Source organism: Strongylocentrotus purpuratus, unplaced genomic scaffold (assembly GCF_000002235.5).
Source record: "Strongylocentrotus purpuratus isolate Spur 01 unplaced genomic scaffold, Spur_5.0 spur5_scaffold_5, whole genome shotgun sequence".
In the NCBI taxonomy this organism is placed as follows: Eukaryota; Metazoa; Echinodermata; class Echinoidea; order Camarodonta; family Strongylocentrotidae; genus Strongylocentrotus; species Strongylocentrotus purpuratus.
Window position 1 is genome coordinate 17,092,308 of NW_022145611.1, and position 23,643 is coordinate 17,115,950.

At 36.9% G+C, this 23,643-nt stretch overlaps 1 protein-coding gene across 1 annotated transcript in view; it reads left to right on the plus strand.

Moving 5' to 3' along the window:
- Nucleotides 1–506: 506 nt before the first annotated feature.
- LOC576982 (son of sevenless homolog 2) overlaps nucleotides 507–23,643 on the plus strand; it is a 45,230-nt gene continuing 22,093 nt past the window's right edge. The window contains exons 1-4 of the mRNA XM_777242.5: nucleotides 507–1,163; nucleotides 10,905–11,162; nucleotides 19,486–19,569; nucleotides 21,302–21,382. Of these exons, the coding sequence (XP_782335.4) occupies nucleotides 1,089–1,163; nucleotides 10,905–11,162; nucleotides 19,486–19,569; nucleotides 21,302–21,382 (498 nt within the window). The 5' untranslated portion in view covers nucleotides 507–1,088. The remainder of the gene's footprint in view (nucleotides 1,164–10,904; nucleotides 11,163–19,485; nucleotides 19,570–21,301; nucleotides 21,383–23,643) is intronic.

Consider the following 23,643-nt stretch of genomic DNA (forward strand, 5'->3'; position numbering starts at 1 on the left):
AGGTAAAGTGTCATTGAGTAATCAGAAAAAGTAAAATGTGAAAAATGAGGAAACAAATTATCTTCATCCCCAACCCCCCCCCCCCCCCCCAGTTCAAGATGGAAAACCAAGGTACCAAGGAATCCTAAAAGCTCAACATTTTTTTTAAATATACCATTATAAAACAAAAATGATAATAATAAATGTACTTATATAGCGCCAAATCCACTCTATGGAGTACTCAAGGCACATGTAGAATTAAACAAAAGAATATATTCTTGATTTTTAAAGCCATTTCAAGACATCACATCCCCCCCCCCCCCCCCCCCCCCGACCCGAATATTTATGCCTCTAAAACTCTGCTGGTACTTTTAAATTTTCTCATAAAACCGGCCTCAAATTGACTCCCCCTAGATCTCGACCTAAAGCTCCCGACTCGATCATGCTGACAAAGAACACATTCTAGAAGAGCGTCCTCACTAAATGCGGAACTCCTCTGTTTCCATTTACGCATGCGCTTTATCGTGTTTAGCTCGAGAACTAGAGAGAGAGAGAGGATGAGAGAGAGAGAGCAAGATAGATCTGTGGATATCATGCTAACAAAACCCTGCTTTCGATAATGAAACATTATGCGTATAGTATGTACATCAAAGATGGCTGGAGTGTACTGTCCGGATCAGGTCGTGATTAAATTCTCAAGAACCTGTACTGCAAGAGAATTCATCCAGTGATCAAGACGAGCAATTCTTTGGTTAATAATTATGTGTGCCGACGTCGGATATGTTGGACTTTCTATTTCTCTGTCTCACAATGCAATTCAATGAATGATCACCGATTTTTGTGTCACAGGACATGCAGTTGAATTGCAGTATACACACAGTGCGGAGCAATGAACACCATGCAAAGATTCACCAATTATCCGAGGCGAGGCCATGATAATCGTCATACTAGTTCGGTTGTTTTGTTTTTATCAGGACTTTTATGCTTGTTTGAACTAAACAGCACTTCCAAAGCCTGATACGGTATTTTCACAGATCTAAATTTTGCTACATAGTGTGAGCTGGTTGTGTAAAACGAGCTTGCGTTGAGATCAAGTCTTCTCTTATGATATGATGGCCACTGTAGACTATGAATCTGAAGATTACAAGAAATGGAGGGGCTTGTTTGTTAATGCCCTTCGGAAGGTGAGTAGAACTTTGCTTATAATCTTTTAGAACATGATATGTAAAAAAACATGTTTTAGACAATATCGTCTTAAATCCCAGATAAAAAGTAGTACGATCAGATTAAAGAACTTGTTAAGAATCGATAGATCAAGCTAAATAAATCAAGGAAACATGTGAACGAACAAATGAAAATGAAAAAAAAAAGATTGATTATGAGTAATTATACAGTGTACTTACTTTAATTTACTTTACTTTAATACACGATGTTGTAGCCAAACATCATGGTAAATCAAGGTAAATTAAGGTAAAGGTAAATTATGTTGTCTTCTCTTATGAGTCTTAAAACCACATGAACCACACCGCACGTTGGCTCTCATGCTACTGAATACAGATGCATGTGTAATATATACATTATATAGATGACTGTTGTCTCTTACTTAAACTTTGAATGTGATTCATTTTCGTTTGCATCATTGTGTAAATGTAATCGGGTGGGGGCGCTCTAAAATCCGTCATAGATTTCTTGCACTGCTGGTGTCCTTAGTAGGGAGAAACGTTGGATTTATAAAGTGTACACTAACATGCTGCTGTCTTCATTTTTAGAGTTTTTGTTCTTAAATATGCTGTGCAGGACTGCAGGTATTGTGCCAGTGGAACTTAATTTGAAATGTAACCTTGATAGCCATCAGCTTTTTTCATAAAAATAATAAAATCAGAGAAATATATTGACAGTGCTATAGCACAAGCACAATGTTGAGAGAAAAAAACAGCCAATATACATGTACTCTGCAGAGAAATTCATGAACATTGAAGATTAATGAAGAAGTGGCTCCACAGAAAAAAACTTATCTTCAGGATTGAGGTATTTGTATGTGAACCTTAGATTCTTCTTCTTCTTCTTCTTCCAGTATAGTACAGTCCGCCGTTGGCGTATTATCGTACCTTGTGTACAGTGTTTGTCAAGTGCCGAGTGTACAGTGCAAGTAAAAAGGCTCTACAAGAATTCTATGTGCAAGATTTCGTAGAATCTTAGATGCAATCTGCCTTCTCATGGCATTCATATTGCAATATGTAGATAAAAACATTAAAAAGTGTAGGAAAGTTAAATCTAGATACATGTTATCACACGATAAGCTTACCAATGCCTTTCCTTCTTTTGTACTGTAATCATGAATTGTAGCAGAAGATTATTGCATCTAATTCTTTTTCTTCCTCATCTGTATCAGTGGTCAGACGCTGAGCCTCAGAATCATGTTGCAAAGCGATTATATCCAAGCTTAAATATAAGCACAAAGAACTTCAAGATGAATGTTTTTTCATTGGTGTCTTACCTTGCTTACTTAAAAATTGGAGTGTATGCTAGCTAGTAAGCGCCAACCGCCAAGGTTGCAGAATGTCCTTGGTAAACTTTAGGGGTCAAAGAAAATACGACAGAATCTGAGGATATTATTTTTTCAAACCTGGACTCCAGGATCAGGAATCTCCAAAACAGTGGAGGGATCAACTAAGAAAAAGAAGAAGATATCATGATGAGTGCATGGAACTGTTAGAAGATGCATTCTGTTCCATTTGTGCCTGCCTGGCTTACTCTTGAAATATCTCATCTCATAGGAAGAGAACAGGATTGCTGAATGTCCTTTGGGGTTGAATAAAATACAACAACATGAGTGTCTCATTTCTAAGATAAAAGGTGTTCCATGGGTGCCTGACCTGGCTTACTATTGGAGTGTCTGCTAGGAAGAGAAAAGGATAGCAAAATGTCCTTTGGCAAACTTTAGGGGTCAAAGAAATCCAACAGCACCTGAGGATCTAGCATTGAGGACTCAAGTTATGTATAAGCAGTTGAATGTAGTTCCTCTTTTCAAGGAACACTCGGAAGATGACTTTTTTCTTCCATTGGTGCCTAGCTTACTCTTGGATTGTCTCCTAGGAAAAGAAGAGGATTGCAGAATATCCTTTGGTTTACGGGTCAAAGAAAATACAAAGTACCTGAGTCCTGAGGATCTTATTTCCAAGCATCAAAGATAATTTGAGAAGCACAAGGAACCTACTAGCTAGAACCTACTCTTGGAAGATCAGCTGTATACCAGGGATGCTTTGATTGTGTTATTATTTGAGTGGCTGCTGAGAAGAGAACAGAATTGTATAATTTCCTTGACTCCTTTGGTTTCAGGAGTCAAAGGCAAATTCAACAGAACCTGAGGATCTCATTTCCAAGCATCAAGAATATCACAATGAAAACAAGGGACTCAAAGATGAAAATGGTGAAAAGACGGAAATGAAGGAAGGAAGAAATTGAATATTCATGAAGGAAAAAATGTTATCATCGAAGATCAGTAAAATCATAGGAATTTAATACTGTTCCTAATGTTTTCATCTTGCCTCCCAATACCCTTTTGGACTGATTTTTCAACTTGTCTTCAAAAGCTAAATGGCAAGCCCTTTAAAACCCGTCTACACTAGTTTATCCAGGAGGGATTAGACCTCCCTGCAAGGTCACTGACAGGTGGTTATCTCATCAAATAAGCTCCTAATTAACATAAAAAAAGGGATCATGGGGAACTAACAACCACTGATTAGGCGCAAGTAGCTATAGGTAGTGCAGTGGGGCTTTAATGTAAAGTAGAACTAATACAAATTCTTTTCAAAAGTAGTCAACCTTGGGTAAGTCGACCTTGGCGAGACTGGGTCACTGGGTGAAATGCGTCAACTTGGACAATCTTAGAGTTAGATTTGTGTCGTAGAAATACCGCTTATGCTTACTTGTACATGTATGTTGTCCCTAAATTGACCTAACTCAGCTTTCAACTAATTAAATAGGAGCTATCTAGACTTAGTTATTTGACAACCAGGCTTAGTAAGGTTTTATGAATATGAGCCGTGGGCAAATTTATTTAGTGTCAACTTGTCAAGCCCTATCCAACAAAATGATGACAAAACATTTAGCACAGTATTCAAACATACAATGTCTTACTGCCAGTGAACGTTCGTCTCAAACATATGTAAACAAAGAATATTCCTTCGTAGCGTAACTTACGCAAGAAGATCATGTACGCACATCTGCAAACAAGTCCCCCTGGGACTGTGCAACTGTCATAAAGAGCTGATTTGCATATGAATGCTACTGGATGAATACCCTGGGAAGAGAGTACCTGGAAAGGAATGGCTACTTAGTTCCTGATCAGGAGCAAGGTAGTGGTAATTACCAGCTGACAACTCGTGGTCATAACAGCAACAACTACCATGTACGGCCTCTCTGGCTTCAAAGTTGTTGACAGCAGCTACAATTAAAACTTTTGAAGAAAAAACAATTGTATTTTTATGTTCACTGTTCACAGGAGGTACCATTTAGATCTTCTCAATGTATTTAAAAGGTGAGATTTTCTCTGAAGTGAACTAAGTATCAGTTTATATTTGTACAGATCTGTTTCATTTTCATTTTATTCCATTTCCAGGAACATACGAGGGTCAAAGAATACAAGAAAATGAATTACAATAATGAAAACAATAACGGGGGAAAAGCCATCAATTAATGCCTGGGGATTACCAAAAGAAACTTTCTGTAGGAGGCTCTCCTCATTAGTTGATTGTATAATACCTAAATATACACAAATATACATAAATATATATAATGTCATAAGATATAATTTAATATCAAAAATATACAAAAGAAAAATCATGAGATCATTAATATGAAATAATCATATGTTGTCCAACTTACATGTACATGCAAACATGTACATCTATGGTACATGTACATGTACAGTGGACCTGTGCGATATCTTGCACCAATTAGGCATCTTGGATTCATGATTTTAATTTTGTGCTAAATTAAAAACAGATTTACCACAGTCCACAGGTATTGATGTTTAATTTTTCATGTACCGGTACTGCACACAGTTCTGTAATTCTATTTGTGTGATTCTATTGTATGATTTCACTAAAGAGATGAACAGAGACATGTACATGTAGGGCTATATGCCTGTAGTTAAATACATATATTGTATTGCTTCTTCATTTCATTATCTGCATATACATGTACATGTATGATGTATACAAAAAATGGATAATTTTCATTTTTTATTTGTTATTGGAAGGGGGGGGGGGAAACATTTATGTGTAATGTGTCTGTTATTTGTTAGACTTCAATATATAGGCATATATTATGTAGAGGTGTCGTGGTCTAGTGGATATGTCACTGGACTAGGGCTCTGTTCGAGTTTGAGTTCCGCCCTCGAACTATGTCCTTTGGCAAGACATTAATCTACATTTGCCACACTCGACCCAGGTGTGTGGTAAATGGGTACCTGGCAGGAATTAATTCCTTGAAATGCTAGAGCGCTGTAATGGCAGTGATGATGTAGCCAGGAAAATAATGGAGTGCTAATAGTGTCAAGTCTGACAAACATACATAATGTTAGTGCTATACAATAACCCACTATTATTATCATTATTATTATTATTGTGTAACTCCTTCATTAGTCTTCGACTGCATATATATAACAAAAAGTAAATTTTCCCAATATTATTTTTTTTTTAGGGAGGGTGGGTGGGGGGGGGGGGGGTATTTGTATTTCTTATAGGTCAAATGTCAACTCTATCTCAGTAACATTATCAAGTATGGAGGAGTGTATGACTCAGAAGTGTGGGCTGGTGGCTATCTTGAATTAGACTCCTGTTTGGCACGATGATGAGTAACGTTTCAGTATTGGTTTTCCTCTTGGGCACAATTTACAGACTACATGAGAAGTGTTTGATTGCAGGGAAGTCTTTTAGCTTCTCTTTTACTGTTTATCAATGTAATTAAGCGATGAATACTTCATGCAGGCTGTTTTATTTTCCACAAGAGGAGAACAACTAAGAGATGGGGGTGATTTAACTGAGGAATGATATTCTTGTTGTAGACATGATGCCTGTCTTACTTTTATAGTTATTGCCCCATTATGTATTCAATGTAGGACTACAATAGTCTTTACAATCTAATACATGTCAAGTTCATGTGTGTTTATTTTTTGTATACTCATTACAGTTGTTTGCATTTGTTATGTAATCAAGGAGCAACATTTTGGCTTACATTTCCAGGATACCCATTCCTTAATAGCCTGATCCATGTATCCTACAGTATATCTTAACTATCTGACTGCTGAATTCTCTCTCTCACATAGACTTAATACACGAGCTACCAGGTTCCAGTAGGCAAAGGGTTAACAAAGGCAATCACACTAAAAGTATGTGAAACTCCATGTAGAAACAACAAGTCGGGCCCAATGAAAACAAAATTGAATTTGCATTACGAGGACATCCCGAAATAGAGTGAAATGAAAGGGCTGTAACCTAGATGTTCTTTCTTCATATGAACAACATATAATTTCATGCCTGATAAAATGTTTGCTCATGTCCTCTGTCCCACAAAGCTTGACCCCACGTAATCAGCAAAATATGACGAAGGCTTTTGGATCTCAGATCCGTTGATTACTGCTGCAGACGCATTAGTCACCCCTACACTGCCGCCACTACTCGTCCTGTACCGCTATTCACAGCAGCAGCACGTGCACTTCTGCCACACATACACACAGACACTTGTTTACGCATATGTGTTAAGAGTCAAAGGAGCAAAGAGAGACATATGACATCAATGTTGCCATGGCGACGGCAGGGCAATTTAGAAAGTTTTCTGGAGGGATGCAGAAGGAAATTGCAGTGCTCACATAGAGCTTTGAAAAAACATCTTATTCCCACTTGGAATGGCTTCTGTGCTTGCTTCTTCTCCAGTCCGGGCGGGCGGTAGTAGGGTGGGAGCCTTTCAAGGTATAAACACTGACCCGATGTGGGTGTGATGATTAGAGAGAGCCTCAACATGATGATCACATTGGCACCATACGATGTACATTCAGGGATTGGGTCAGAAGGATTGCTAAGATATTGTAATCGTACTGGAATGGTATATAGAGCCAATCCATTGCTTTGAGACAATTTACAATCACCTCACTTTTAAATTAAATTATAATAATATAGTTGGGAGAATTCAGGAATCGATCAGATCAGTCTTTTCCAATTTGTATCAATAATAATGGTCTGTTTTCACTCAAACTTCAGATTATCTTTAATTGTACATCTAGCAATGAATCTACTACCTTAGCACTATTTTCTCTCATCTTAACAATGTTACCAAGTCCCTTTAATATTGCGTTTTATAAGCATAAGTTACATGTAACCTTACGCAAGATAACCATGGATTAAATTAAATAATACAATGTGCACCAAGCCATGACAATAACATCTTTGCATAAGCTAATCCAATGATTCGATAAGCATTGAATAAAAATATAGTGCTTTATATATATTAAATATCTTGTACATAAACCTTAAATAAACATATTCCTGAAAAAAAAAGGGTAGACAGAGAGGATTTCTTCTGGATTAGTTGGTGTTGTGAAGTGATGGGTAATGAAATCAGTTAAAGTGACTTCTCCCAGGGCAGTGGCAGACAGAAAAACAGCCCAGAATAGAAACGGTCGGTCGGTCGGTCGGTTGGTCTGTCTGCCAATCCCAGGGTAAGGGTTGCTTAACCAAGGTAGACATGAGCTACTCACCCCAGTCACTAGACGAGTGTAGGAGACAGGTCATTAGAAATTCACTTATTATTCACCCATTGCCTGCCTGCCTGCCTGCCTGCCTCCCTGTGACCTTAACAAACGTGGGCTACTGTTTTGATGTCTGTGGGTATAGCAACTGCAGAAATATGATTTTGACCCATAAAAAAAAGGGGGAGCATGGTAACAAATTATCATAATGATGATATTGATGATGATGATGATTATAGCAGTATGAGAATGAAAGTAATGATGATGATGATGATGTTGACGATGATGATGATATTGATGATGATGATGATAGCAGTACGAGAATGACAGTAATGATGATGATGATAAGGATGATGATGAGATATTGTTGATGATGGTGATGATATTGATGATGATGATGATAGCAGTATGAGAATGACAGTAATGATGATGATAAGGATGATGATGAGATGTTGTTGATGATGATGATATTGATGATGATGATGATGATAGCAGTATGAGAATGACAGTAATGATGATGATAAGGATGATGATGAGATGTTGTTGATGATGATGATATTGATGATGATGATGATGATAGCAGTATGAGAATGACAGTAATGATGATGATAAGGATGATGATGAGATGTTGTTGATGATGATGATATTGATGATGATGATGATGATAGCAGTATGTGAATGACATTAATGATGATGATGATGGTGATGATGTTGAGGATAATAATGATATTGATGATGATGATGAAATTGTGAATAAGGAAGATGAGGATGATGATCTCAGCTTCTATATCACTGATATCTGTAGAGGTTAAAGATTAGGAATCGAAATGCTAAATGGTTTGTTGAATTGGAACAGGGATTCATAGCCCAAGCCGAGCACTTCACTGAGGAAAATCACTAATCATCTAATACAAAATGTAATGAGAGATACATATAAATCAATGCCATAGGTCCCATGTGGCTTATCTACATATGTACATGTACCACCATTGAATAACCTGTAGTAGTGTAGTCATGTAAATTGTGCATTTTTTCGTATTAGAGATAAAGGTAACATGCCTTACAACAGAAAGTGGCAGGAATCTGCAACAATTTGAGAATAATTTTAGGAGATATGTAAGCCAAAAGCACTGTCCCATTTAACAGCCCAGAATAGAACAAAACATTGTAGTTCTGAGTACATTTTACATCATTTATTTGGGCTAGACCCAAATTTGTCAGCAATTACGGCACATGTGACCTACATGTAAGCATCGTCATGTGATAGTTTGTAGTGCATGTAGTTAAAAGCAAAAATTGGCAATATCCATACAGAGCCATAAATGATGGTGGAAATGCAAATCAGAAAGAACTCTTTTGATCTAGCATGATGCTCCTTGGCCTAGTTTTTGTTTGGTTGATGGCAAAGGGCATACAGTACTTCTGTGGTATAATTGATAGTTTGGTCTCTGTAATCCCTTCGAGCCTGTGAGTCAGGGTAGACAGAGAAATTGTGTGTAATGATTTATGATCACTGAATCAACAATAAACACAATGGTTTATACCTGTAGGGTAGAGGAATGTGGTAAAAGAACCAGCACGCAACTGAGGCATACATGTACAGTGTAGCTCAGACTGGTACTATTGACACTTTCACACCAGAGGAAATATACATGTAGTATAACCGTATAACGAAAGGAGCATACACACAGGATGAGAATATTGTGTGAAGAACAGCTAGTTTTTGGAGAAGTCACGGTAGCTAGTGCATGTGTACATGTACAGATAGGTACAAGAGTGAATATGGAGGAGGAAAGATCTCATTCAGCGCGCCCTGAAGAAAAGCTACACAGAGTTATTATTAATCTTATCATATACATGATGTGGTTTATATTGTCTTCATATGAAATGTATGAATTTACTTGTCTGAATGGGGTTCATGTCTTGCTACCCTGTTCGTATTTACAGTGGGGAACTAAATGCTTCCATATTGTGACAGGAAGTTGTCTCCCTGTCTGTACGGAATGAGTGAAGCTAGTGCTCCCTATTCCTGTTGCTATTAGTTACTAGTTAACAGCATTCTCTGGCTCCAAGATTGATTATGGCCTTGTGCAACTCCTGGATATAGGCCTGTCGTTTAAACCTTTGTGAGATCGCAGTCGATCAGGTCACTCATCTTGGCTACGTCACTTCCTGCACCACTAGCTTCTATTCTCTTATTCTAAATTTTCATATGTGAACTCATTCCAGGCCTTGCTGTCTCTTCATGTTGACCTCTAATGCAAATCTGTTAATCTTCACTTTAAATTGTAACCGTTTTGTTGCTGGTCCGTATTAGACTGCTAGTGTAAAAGTGGTTTCATCCTTCTTGACTGGAAACATATCTTCAGTCAGTACAAGGAATGTACATGTAGATCGCTAGTCACATCCACATTAAAATTGCTCAAATATTTGAATTCTTTTTCTCTCAAGCGGTATTCGGCAGAGCTGTAATCATATGTATAAAATCTTTCAAAATTGCAGATTAAAAGGATTTCTTTGCTATGACTGGTGTCACCTAGGGGCTTAGTGTCACCAAACATAAATACAGTGGCATTATTATAATTGTAAAAATGTGCACAGCATCAAGAACTTACATACAGTGTATGAATTGTACTCTTTATTATTTTGTTATTATCTCTGTATTTATTTAAAGTCTAGGCAATATTTTTAAATGAATCAAACAGTGAGAATTAACCTGCTTTCGTACATGTATGTGGGTGTGATGTAGGTGCTCCCTCCATTGTTATCCTTTTCATGGTTTGGTAAGTCAGTAATCAAAGATTAGCCTGGTAAATATGGAATATTGCTATTTATTTACTTAATTTATCAGGTACCTGTACCTATAGACAGACCTCCATCTTTTCCCTTTATATGCAAAGCCACCAGTTTGTTAATTCTAAACACATGTATGGGGGGGGGGGGGGGGAGAGATTTTCAGATGTAATATCTTCATGCTCTACATGTTTATTTAGAATATGTGATAACATATTTTCCCCTCTCTTTTACCTCTCTTCCTATATCTCTCCTTTCAATATATTATCTCTTCTCTTCTCCCCCTCTCCCTCTCTCTGTATCTCTCCCTCTCTCTTTCTCCTCTCTACCCCTCGCTCTTGCACCTCTATACTTCTATGCTTCCATCTCTCTCTCTCTGCAGGTGCAGCAGCAGGTTCATTCCAACCTGCAGGCGGACGAGGACTCCTTGGAATACATTGAAAGTCTCATCATCTGCCTCCTCAACATGCTGTGCAGCGTCCAGCCCCACAGCGTCCACGAGATCGAGGACAGGGTTCAGAAGACCTTCCCTCGCCCCATCGACCAGTGGGCCATCAACGACGCCCGTCTGGCCCTGGAGAAGGGGCGCAAGAAGGCTCCCCTGGTCCTTCCGGTTGAGAAGATACACCAGCTCTTGAGGGTGAGCCAAGGTTTTTTTTTTTTTTTTGCATCTATATAACTGTTTTAGGCCTACTATAATTCAATTCAAATAAGTAATAACCTGACTTTATCAGTTTCACTTTGAGGGGAAGTCCCTCTTAACATCATGCTGTTTTTAATAAATCAGACAATGGGAGAACAGAACAGTAACAATTTGTGTATGATTTGATAAAATAATAGGAAGTTATTAATTTGTTTGTTAATCAAAATCATCAAACCCTAATTGGCAACTCTGTGGTTTCCTTTGTGAGCAGCTCTTTGATTGTTTTGAAACAACGCTGCGTGGTAGCTCCATTGCGGTCCTTACTTAAGTGATGTGGTGGCACAAACTTTGATATAGTTCTACTGGTAGTTTTTGTTGGAAAAATAAGTTATGAAGTTTATTCACAAGATTGAAAAAACTTCATGTCAACAGTGCAACACAATTTGCTGGTAAGGTGTGTGGAGTTATTCTAGATATGTCCTGTACCATTGTACCATAACTGGTATTAGGCCTGAGTCATCACGGGTTTTGCCGAACCCGGGTTTGACTTGAAAATTTCGGGCGGGGACCGGGTACCCGAAATTTTCACCACTGCACTGACACTAAAAATCGTGTGCATGCAGCGGCGGGAGTTAGACTAAGTTGCTGTTCTAATAATGCGACGGAAAAGACAGTTACTGCTTTCAAAACAATAAAATAATCAATGGAATTAAATTAAGATGCTTTAAAAAATAAATGGATATCGTTTCAGTTGACGGTAGGTGTTTTTATCGCTCTAAAATTGAGGCTGCAAGAAAGGAATCACGCTTCGTGGTACCGATCGCGTGCGTTCAGAAACGGAAGTGGAAATAGATCTATGACCCACTGAAGACAGAGCAAGAAAATGCCACACACAAGACTAAAATGTTGATCAGACTATTGCAATTAAATCGTAATACTAAAGGCATTAATTTAATTGTCAAAATATATCCACAACATAATGGTTTACCCTTGATAGTTTGATGAAGGAAAATAAATTAAAGCTCTTGAAATAACATCGAAGTGCCTTTCGTTCGTTCTAAAAATGCGTGTATAAATAACGGCAAGCAGAAGTTACGAGTCAAGCTTGATATGCACGTTTACATCCCTACACCGTCATCCGACCTGATCGGAACAATAAGCATTAAACCAATTAAAAAACATCACGGAAGACTTTAAGGGACTCCAATTCAACAAAATTACCGTAAAATAATTATTTGCTTTGACGAATAATACTATAGATATTCATAATATCTTACAGAAATAATGATATTTCATGAGCTACGTACTCGATATCGAGTTCAGCTAGCCATCATTTTGAAATGAGACGTAGTTGTCATACAGTAGAGTGTAGAGGGCAGTATGCAGAAGAGAGAGGAAAAAGCGCGGGCCTGAGATCACGTGATATTCACGTGACTATTACGTGATTTTTTTTTTCCCTCTCTAGCTGCGAGCTGCCGCATTCTGCGCTGCATGCATGACAACTACGTCTCATTTCAAAATGATGAATAGCTGAACTCGATATCGAGTACGTAGCTCATGAAATATCATTATTTCTGGAAGATATTATGAATATCTATAGTATTATTTGTCAAAGCAAATAATTATTTTACGGTAATTTTGTTGAATTGCAGTCTCTTAAAGTCTTCCGTGATGTTTTTTAATTGGTTTAATGCTTATTGTTCCGATCAGGTCGGATGACGGTGAAGGGATTTAAACATGCATATCAAGCTTGACTCGTAACTTCTGCTTGCCGTTATTTATACACGCATTTTTAGAACGAACGAAAGGCACTTCGATGTTATTTCAAGAGCTTTAATTTATTTTCCTTCATCAAACTATCAAGGATAAACCAGTATGTTGTGGATATATTTTGACAATTAAATTAATGCCTTTAGGATTACGATTTAATTGCAATAGTCTGATCAATATTTTAGTCTTGTGTGTGGCATTTTCTTGCTCTGTCTTCAGTGGGTCATAGATCTATTTCCACTTCCGTTTCTGAACGCACCCGATCGGTACCACGAAGCGTGATTCCTTTCTTGCAGCCTCAATTTTAGAGCGATAAAAACACCTACCGTCAACTGAAACAATATCCATTTATTTCTAAAGCATATTTATTTGATTATATTGAAATATAAGTTTGTGAATTCCACATTTTTAGTTCTATATTTCAAAATATCAGTGTGAAATTTAATTTTGAAAAACCCGAAACCCGAAAACCAAAAACCGGGTTTCAGCTCGACGGTCGGGGCCCGGGCGGGGACCCGTTTCGACTCAGGCCTAACTGGTATAGTCATTGTAGTCCCATATATGCTGTTTTGACTGCCGATTCAGGGTTTGAGGTGACCTGATTTTGACTGTCATTGCACATAGGCCTCATCGAGAATTTTTGATATTTTCTTTTACGAAAATACTCTGGCCTTTACGCCAGCAAATACGGTAGGTCCTATAAGCTCTCAGTCTCATGAGCTTGCAATTTTGTAAAGTCTGACAAATATAAATCGTCATGCCAGTGTAGTATTTTGTATTCTGCATGCAAAATATGGCATGATCTTTGTACAGCGTAGGTTTTAATTATGGTAAAGAATATCCAGGGCAGCTACTAGATGGGAGAGAATTTCATTCAAAGGGGATTTCCCATTTATTTTTATGACAAGATAGTTTACACTCGTGTTTTGGTAGTCTGGTTCACAACAGTTGTGCAGTGTGGTATTACTAGTACATGACACTTGGTCATTTGGTAAATGTTAAGTATTTTATGGTTATGAAGTGAGCATGTAACCCAAGTCCCTGAAGATTTCATAAAATAAGGCCCAGAGCAATCGTCGCTGGAGCTTAAATGTTTTTCAGAGAGCCTGTTCAAGTTTTATTTCAGTTGTACATCTAATCTTTAGGAGTTTGGCTCATTTCTTTTTTTCCTAATACCTGACTGAGTATAGTAGTTTAGTGAAGGAAATATTTTGGAAATGCCAATGCAGCCTCTACAAATAGGAGCAAAAGATTTGGTTATTACACTAAAACTGTTTGAAAGGATCTAACAAAAGGGTGTAGCCGGACCAAAATTTCTCCCTTTAGTTAAAATGGTTTTTAACCTGAATTAAAAAACTATATCAAGGCCTGTGTTACTGTAAATTATGGGTTACATAATGCTAGCATGTGCCTGGGGTATCAAAGGCTAGTACTCTTTTCACACTGGTTTTGCTTAACCCCGTACTTTGCTTAGCCCCGTACTATCCTTAACCCCGGACTATTATGTTTGGCTTTTCACACACGCTGTTTTTAGTCCCGTACTAGCGCCTATTCCGGAATAAGAAAAGTCACGCTGTTCTCACTGCAATTCGTTACCCCCGGATATTGTGAATGTTATGATTGGACAGTGGGCCCCTTACTTCGCATCTGGCCAGCTGCGATACGCTCCATTGCGTAGTACCGGACTATTTTTCGTTTCTGTTCTCATTCATTTGCTTGGCACCGCAATTGCGGGGTTAGCAGGAGTTAGCACCACAATTGCGGAGTTAGCCCTGCTATTTTGCAGGGTTAGTTAACCCCGTACTATAGGTGGGGTTAGCCAACTTTAGCCCACTTTGGTAAAAGCTAGTCTGAACAGAAAGTGGAATAGGCTTAACCCCGTACTATAGGTGGGGCTAAGACCCCCCCCCCCCTTAACCCCACCTGTAGTACAGGGTTAAGCAAAATATTGCCAGTGTGAAAACAGTATAAGTGGGAGCAATGAGTTATTAGCTTGAAAATCAGGCATTGGTGGGAGGGGGATCATAGGCTTAAAAAAAAGATTAACTGTGTGATTTCTTTTAACAAACAAGTGCTTTGAAATTAAATTTTGATAAAAATTGAATTAATCACACATATGTAGCAAATATTTTTCTTCTACCCCCGCCCCCATCCCCCCTGTGACCTCAAATCTAAATGTATACATCATTTAAATTTACTTCTATTCCACAAACAATGTATGAAATGAAAAATTTGAGATCAAACACTACCAAGTCCAATAGATTCTATATGATCAGTGAGCCCATACTACTACTACATGTAACACTCTCCTTGCCCTTTCGCCATGTAATTTGAGTGTCGTTTTCTTTGTTTTGGGTTTTTACTATGGTTTCTAGGAAAGAAACTGAAACTAGCCCCTGGCTCCTAGCAGCATCCCTGGGAGTGTATTGAGTCCAATCAATCTATTGCCATGGCTTCACCAACCCCTTATACTGTACGACAGACAGACACGCACAAGGGGTTGACATTGGACGTGTGCCAGTAGTAATGAGAAGGAGAGTTCTCATCAGATATCATCTTGTCTGCCCCTCTCTCTCCCTCTCCCTCCCTCTCTCTCTCTCTCTCTCTCTTTCTCTCCCTCTTTCTCCCTCTCTTCCTCTCTCTCTCCCTCTCTCCCTCTCTTTCCCTCTTTCTCTTTCTCTCCCTCTTTCTCTCCCTCTCCGACTTCTTTACGGTAATGAGCCACTGTGAGATGGAGTTTCGAAACGAAATTATTGGAAAAAAGAAATTGTGCAGCGATTCCAGGGATTCGTTGTAAATTATGTGCAGTAGAGCTCTGGAAATTTCCAGTCATTATGTGATTATACAAACATGTAGTATGACTTGCCTAGGGCAGGAGGTGGTCGTTGATTTGAGTTTTTCTCACTATTATATGGTGTAATTCTTTTATTTAGGTCACGTAATCTTTATAGTTAATAAATGCAATTTAGAGCAAATTATGAAACTTAGTATTATTGCCAATGAAACCAAATCGTGGAAAAGTATTCAGATATAACAAACAAGGCCTATATTTGTATTTTTTTTTTATAAAGAAATACCATGAACAGATAAATATGGTAGGAGTTTTGGGCCAAGGGTGGTTGGGGTGCAAGTCCATAAGGCAAAATGAAAGGAATAAAAAGGATTTTCACATTTGCTGGTTTTAGAGTGCTCATCCCCCCCCCCCCTCCGATTTCCCCTGGTTACACAAATGAGTTCACATTATTTGTTGAATTCCTAGAACAAGCTGTATTTCTTCCTGCCAGTTTCACCTCTGTGAAGCCCAACTAGGATTTTTGTAAGGAAGATATAATTCATAATTCAAGGTGATCCATTTAAGTGACAAACATGTACAATGTAGTCCATTGTTAGCAAGAAGGAATTTTATAGATTTAGGAAAGGAGCAAAATATACTGCAACTTTCAACGTTTGTAGTCTTCAGTTCGGATTCCAGGGAAGGAATGATATTGTCTATATTTAAAGAGCAATCCAACCTGTGTAATAAGTTCATTTGTATGAAAGTAGAAAAATAAGATGACCAATAATAAGAAAGTTATAAGTGTTTGAAATATGAGATCACTAAGTTTATGCAAATTGGCAGTTGATCAGTGAATTTAGAAGTAGTTGCGAATAACTTTCCTGTTTGTTTTAAAATAATATGATTAATTTTTGTTTTTTCTCCAAAGTGCCTTCTCCTTTGAAGCACTATTCAAAATATATGAATATGGATAACATATTATAGGTTCTCTTAAGAGAATAGAGTCATACACTTTAGAAAAATTGAATTTTAGTCATATTTGGGGTTGGAACAAGTGAGAAAGTTGTCCGCCTCTACATCACAGAGACATTACTGACTCAGCCGATTTGAAGAGCCCATACCTCATAATTTCTCATTTTTTGTCCGATTTCATTCAAAGTTTCACTAGGCTACTACTTCTCTGATTGTTCTGCTTTCCTGTAAAGTAGCAAAAGCACAGTTCTGGGGTACAAAATTTGTATTTCTACATGTACACATACAGTGTATTCATGTACCCATGGAATATTAGTTCACCCCTATCAGCTATTTCTGACTTTGAATGGATACTGCAACATCATGCCTGTGCAGCAATTGGAAATGTTCCATTTAGGGATATATCCGGGTTGTAAAATGTATGGACTAGATACGTGTCCGGCTGGCTCAGTACATGCAAACACATGTTAAAACTATGTGATATTGAAAGGTCAGTCTGACTCTAGATTTCCATGTTCATGGAGTTAGTCATCATACGATGCCCAGTTTGAATTGCCCTGATATTCCAGGAAAGAGAGGGGATGACTCGTGATGTGTTCAGTCCAACTCTGATATCATTGCTATATTGAGGTCTGTCGTGGCGGCGGTGGTGGTGGTGGTGGTGGTATCGGATCTGTGTTAGAACTCTCTTGTGTGAGTGAGTGAGTGTGTGTGTGTGCTGGATGAATCACCGGCGAGATGAGTACTTCATTCCGCCCCCACACATCATGTCAGCTCCCATCACGGAGGTGCTACCGTGATGCAGGGGTCACTAGCCTACCGTCCATGGCTGGGCGGCCGGCCGGTCGGCTGGCAGGACAGGGAGAGGGGCCTCGTTGATATGCATGTTGAATCAAACAGTCCCTCAGCCGTGCCATACCCATACAGTGCAGGCGTCCTTGAATTTGGTAATGAAATTAGACCTGCGCTCCTCGATGGAGTGCTGGTATAATCATGGTATTGCCCTTGAGGTGTATTCGTCAGTTATGATAGATTGGTGTCTGATTTCTATAAAAAGATATTCCAAGGTGTAAACTCTGTGGTAAATGAAGAAAACAAAATGATCAGTAGTCAATTCACTGCCTAGCTGAAAATTTAGCCTTGAAAAAGACAATGTAAAGAACTCTTATCTGATTGTATGAGGATTGAGGAATGCAATGTACATAATTGAATTCTATTTTTTAGGGCTGCTTTAAAAAAAGAAAATATTTGATTCAGTCATTGTATCATACACCACACTTGTTGACCTTTTACATGTCTTTTTTTTTTTTTGGGGGGGGGTACCTTCTAGCCTTGTCTACTGTGTCACCAAGTTGGAGGCTGTATGTCTGTAAGGATGACCTACATACATGTTCTGAAACTGATATTTCCAATTTTTCTAATTTTTCTAATTTTTCCAATTAATTCAAAAATATTAATGGCCAAAACATATTGTACATTTACATTTCTAGCAAAAAACAAATACTTTTGTTGTTGACTTTTATTTTCATTTCTATATCTCTCTCCCTTTCTGCCAATAGATATTATTGGGCTAACCACATTATTGATATTAATTGCTGTGACATATGAAACAACCACTCCCCTTCAACACTTTCATCTTCAATGGAAAATCAAGACAGAAATACAAGAATTCTTTTGGCAGTCGCTGGCGACTGCAATTCCGTAATCTCTCCAAAACAGTCGGGTCCCTGGAAAAGAAACATGTTCCAAATTTTGTCCAGCTATTTTTCATTTTTCATATTTTTTGTTTTGAATTCAGGGACTGCTGTATTTAACCCTCGATACACAAAGCTGATACATTGATGCTATCTTTAGCTGCAGAATTTGTAAATGATTAACAAATCTGCAGCCTGCATACTGTATGGCACTCAAAGGTCCCTGCTAAAAATACTCCCAAATGACGTCTGCGCATGCAGTACTGATACGTCCATGAATTTTTAATTCTTCTCTCTTCTGTCTGGATTAATATCATTCCCTTTTCAGCCATGATTAAGAGTTAATTTTTGATATTAATTGAGTTTGATGTCTGAGTTTATAATCTGCTATCACGTGTAATATGCATGTATGAAATGCATGAATTAGCATTTTTGTTAACCAGGCACATGAATACCTGTATAAAGTTATGAAGTCCTTTTGGAGATGTATTATAAGAAACAAATTGACAGTGAGGAAAAGTGTCCTCTTAGATTTTTTTTAAAGGATGATTTAAAAGTGGAAGTTTGTTTTATATTTAATTTGAAGGATGTATTTCATGATGTTATAATGATAGAATGGTACAATTTGGTTTATTGGTATGAAATGAAATAGTACCTAACATGTATATCATCATATTTGTACCTTATACTTATTTTTGAAGCATTTCTTTGGAAATCATTCAAAATACATGTACATCACAGGGGAAACCTCAAGTAAAGGTTAAGAAATTTTCATAAATTTATCCTATTCGTAATGGAGAATATCTTAATTTCATCTTCTATTCATCTTCTATTATAGGAATAGTCTCAGTGGTTTTGGATTCATGATAACATCTTTCTTTTAAAAAAAATAATCAGATAAATACATTCATATGCATTTTTGAAGAAAAAAAAATGAAAACAAATAATGGGGGCTTTAAAGTTGCACTCCTATATCAGACTTAAGCAGCTAATGTACATATTTCTGATGCCCGTTGATCCCAGGTACCAGCTAATTAAGGAAATTGTTTCATGGAGTAAACAAAATTGACATGCCAACTTATTTTCTCTTGTTTTTCTGTACGTTCAGGAGGTGCTTGGCTATCGTGTAGATTCACAAGTTTCTTTATACCTGGTGGCGGTACTGGAGTACATAGCAGCAGATATTCTAAAGGTAAGTACATTTGCATTGTAGATTTTCAACAGGTTATGGAGATCATGTTGAAATTTACCAGGAATTCTTTTTGTTGGGGGGGGGGGGGGGGAATGGGAAGGCATATAATATGTAGGTACATGTATATGCTTTGTGCATTGAGCTTTGAGGAAATAGACGAAGGGCTCACTGAGCTCCAAAAGGAATGAAATAACTGTACATTTGGAACCTTTAAATATTATCGTACAAATTCAGAGAAACAGAATATGAATTCAGATCAATTAATAAACCGTGGAAAAAAAGGTTTTGAAAAAACATTGTGGTACCTAGAAATATACTTCCTCAATATCATTCATGGCCAAGTTGCCGACCAATCACTTAAATGCACTTGCAAAACATTGTACCTGGAAAAAGTTACTTGGCATCTTGCATGCAGTGGATGGAATTTGCAGGCCTGATTAAGCTAGAAAGTAAAGCGCTGCATGTAAATACCTTGTTATATGTCAAAGATGTTAAGAATAATTGCCCTTATAAAAAGTAGCTGAGTGCATTTCAAAGAACAGCGCATAATTTGCATCATGGCGAGACCTAGTCTCTGATACCGACAAATCACGCGATACTGAGAAGTGTGCTAGTGCAGAGTTAAGATTTCTCGGGGGATTCACATGTAAGGTTGTTATATTTCTCTTTCTATTTCTATCTTCAATATTTCAAAGAATGTTGCAAATTAGATGACTGGTCGATTGATCAACTGTCAAATTTATTGATATTAATTCGCATTGAAATTCTTTTTGGGTGTTTCTGCCTTTCTGAGAAAAAGAAAACTTGTGAAGGGCCGTTAATTGAAAAGGGTGGCAATTGTTGCGTATGGCCTATGCATATTGATGAATGAATACATTTCTTAGTTTGATTCCCTGACAAATATATATTTTTTAACAATCTCAAATTTTATTTTCCTAATCATTGATTTGCTTAACATCACTACTGTTTTTTTCCCTGTTTGGATAAAAATGGTTGGTCATATTGTTTGTAACACAGTTTGCGTAAGATAACCAAATTTAGTTTGAGCACTATATTTTCATCTCAGAAAGAAAAAACTAGAATGATACTGGTATTCATCCATTAACAGCTACTTTATCTAGAGATTGAAGAGTGAAAAAGTGTGTTATGAGAAGAAGACTTAAAAAGACTTTTTAATTAATCAACGATTTTTCACAAGTTTGGTCACATAAATGTTTAAGAAATGGCCCTAAAACAGCTTTGTTATTCCCAACAGTACAGCACCCTATGAAAGATAATTGTGATGTTCTTTTGTCATAATGTTGGTAAAATTAATAGTGTGAGATTGACACCCCTCTCATTTCTGTATGATATGATAAATCAATTTGAAATGGTTTAGGGCAGTTTGAACTTAATTATGAATGTGATTTGACATTGTTCAGTCTACTTTCTTCCTTCATATCATCTGCTGAAAACCAGAAGAGCATTCTTCTCAATTTTGGGGGTTTGAAAATTGATACAAAATCTTCCTTTTGAATGGAAAAATGACTTTAAAAAATATCCAAATCTATATTTTTATTACAAAAGGACTTGTTAGTTTTTTCACTTTAGCTAAAATGTGCTTCTTTTATGAACCATGCGATGCTCAACCTCACAGACATGTTAATGTCCTTCTGGTTTCCAACAAAATGTGATTTTAGAGTCAATGAACTTATTCACAGGTGAAACCTTTTCTTTGTTTTCTTGTTAACAGTTGGCAGGCAACTATGTGAAGAACATCTGTCATAGCAATATTAGCCTGCAGGACATCAAAGTTGCTATGTGTGCTGACAAGGTAATGTTCATTAAAGCAAACTATGTAACATCAACTTCAGCGCCTTGAATCAGTTTCACTATTAAATGTATTACCGGTATTCAGTTTTATGTGCCTTATACAGTTAACATGAGGAAAATGTTTGTAACAAAATAACAAATATACATCAGTTTGTGTTGAAGAGTATGTTTTCACTGAGACGGTTTGTTTTTATATCCCTGACAGCCAATTAGATAAAAACGAAATCACATTTTGGATTGAAGTATTCTCTGAGTAAAAGTATTAATTACCCCTGTTGTATAAAGGCTTGTTCAGATATGATGAGGAAAAAAATGCAGCGTTTTTTTAAAAGTGAAAAATGCTTCACACATCTGAATAGGTGAATATGTGCAAGTCCTTTGTTGAATGCAGTTTTTGTTTATTTTACACATTTAAACAAAAAAACTTTTTTGCAGTGGTTTACCACGCCATATCTGAACAAGACTTAAAGCCCCTCTACTCTTTGTATTATGACCATGTTCTTCTATCTTTGTCATGTAAAGCATTGTCTTGTCCATTTCTCGTCGCTGTTGGCATCCCCCTTTTTCTTTCCCCTATTTTGTAGTTACGGATTAGTTAATTTAATTACTCATTATTCCTAAGTATCATTTGAGGTGTTCACACTTGTACAAGCATTGCTTTTTAGTAGATCTCTCTGTTTCCAACATGTATTTCTTACATTTGTTTTAAATGCTTATCATTGATTTGTAATGTTTTGTTGGAAACATGAATAAATTGAAATTGAAATTGAATTGAAAGTGTTGGGAGCCTCAAATTCGTCAAACATTTGATGGCAAAATTTCACTCAAATTTTATCATAATGTGAAAGAGGATGTCATTTAAATGTAATACAAAGTTTTGTGAGGGATCATCAATTTGGTTCAAATGAACATATTGGAAGCATATGTGATCCTACAATACTCAGTGATTGTTGTCGCGGTCGAAATCGAGTCTAAAGTTATGATATTGTAAATAATAAACTCTTCATGCTGAATAGCTCCCTCTCAAGGTCAAGATATTAATTTAGTTGTAAAACAATGTTTCTTGACTAAAATCGACCGATTTGATATTTCCATTTTGAAATTATATATCACACCTACATATGCTGAGGTTTTCATGGTCGCAGCTACCATTGTACGGCCGTAGACGCTATTTGAAATTTATCAAAATTTACCGGGAGCACCGGTAAATTTTTATATTCAAATTTTCTCGAAAGCAGAAGTGTTTTAGGGGCTAATTTTTCTAGTGCTTATGATACATCTACAGGGGCATCCAAATATACCAAAATTATAAAGTATCACTATCCACCCAATTTTCGAAACTTACCAAAACTTTGTATTACCTTTAAGACACACTTCTGCAAAGATTTTCCCCAAAAAATGTGTTTGAATACAAATATTGATAAAAAAAATACATAACTTGGGTTTTGTGTTGTATGCAGAAAACCTAAATGTTGTGTTCTTTCATCAATATTCAACTCAAACACATTTTTAAAAAAAATCCTTGCATAAATGTGTCTTAAATGACATCCTCTTTCACTTTATGATACAATTTAGTGAAATTAAATGAAATTTTGCCATCCAATTTTTGAGGGCTCCCAACACTTTAGTGGGGCTTTTTAAGTAGTCATAACATACAAGTTGAAACTTGCCACTTCATAATATCATTAATTATAGATATTATATTTAGCATGAAATTATGTTTATTTTTGGTGGTTTGAGCATACATCCTGTTCCTTAATATGAGCTCTTCCTTAATTGGGTATTAAAAGCCAATGTGGTCGGGGATTCCATCTTGTATGTATAAAGTGCTGTTTCTTAGTATCACAGTTCTGAATGTACACACTTCGATTTAAAAAAAAAATCTGCATAGTCACGTTTTTATTGTTTTATTTCAGATCAGTACAAAATATGTGATGCTTATCACCAGACCTTGTTTTTATTGAATTTATGTAAAATCTTAATTAGAATTGTATTCAGTTTTGAGAAATCATCAAGTTTTGAGAAATTATCAAGATAAAGATATTGACATGTTAAAAAACATACATTGTGAGATGCTCTATTTTCTAGACATGGACATAGGTACTGATGTAAATGTTTTGCAAAGATGATGATGACGACGATGTGATGAGATCTCCGTTAGCTCGTAAATGAGCACAACAATGGATTAAAAAAAAAATTATCAGATGATGTAACTTTATTACCATGGCAACAGGCGCTGATGGAAATATTCCACCAGGATGA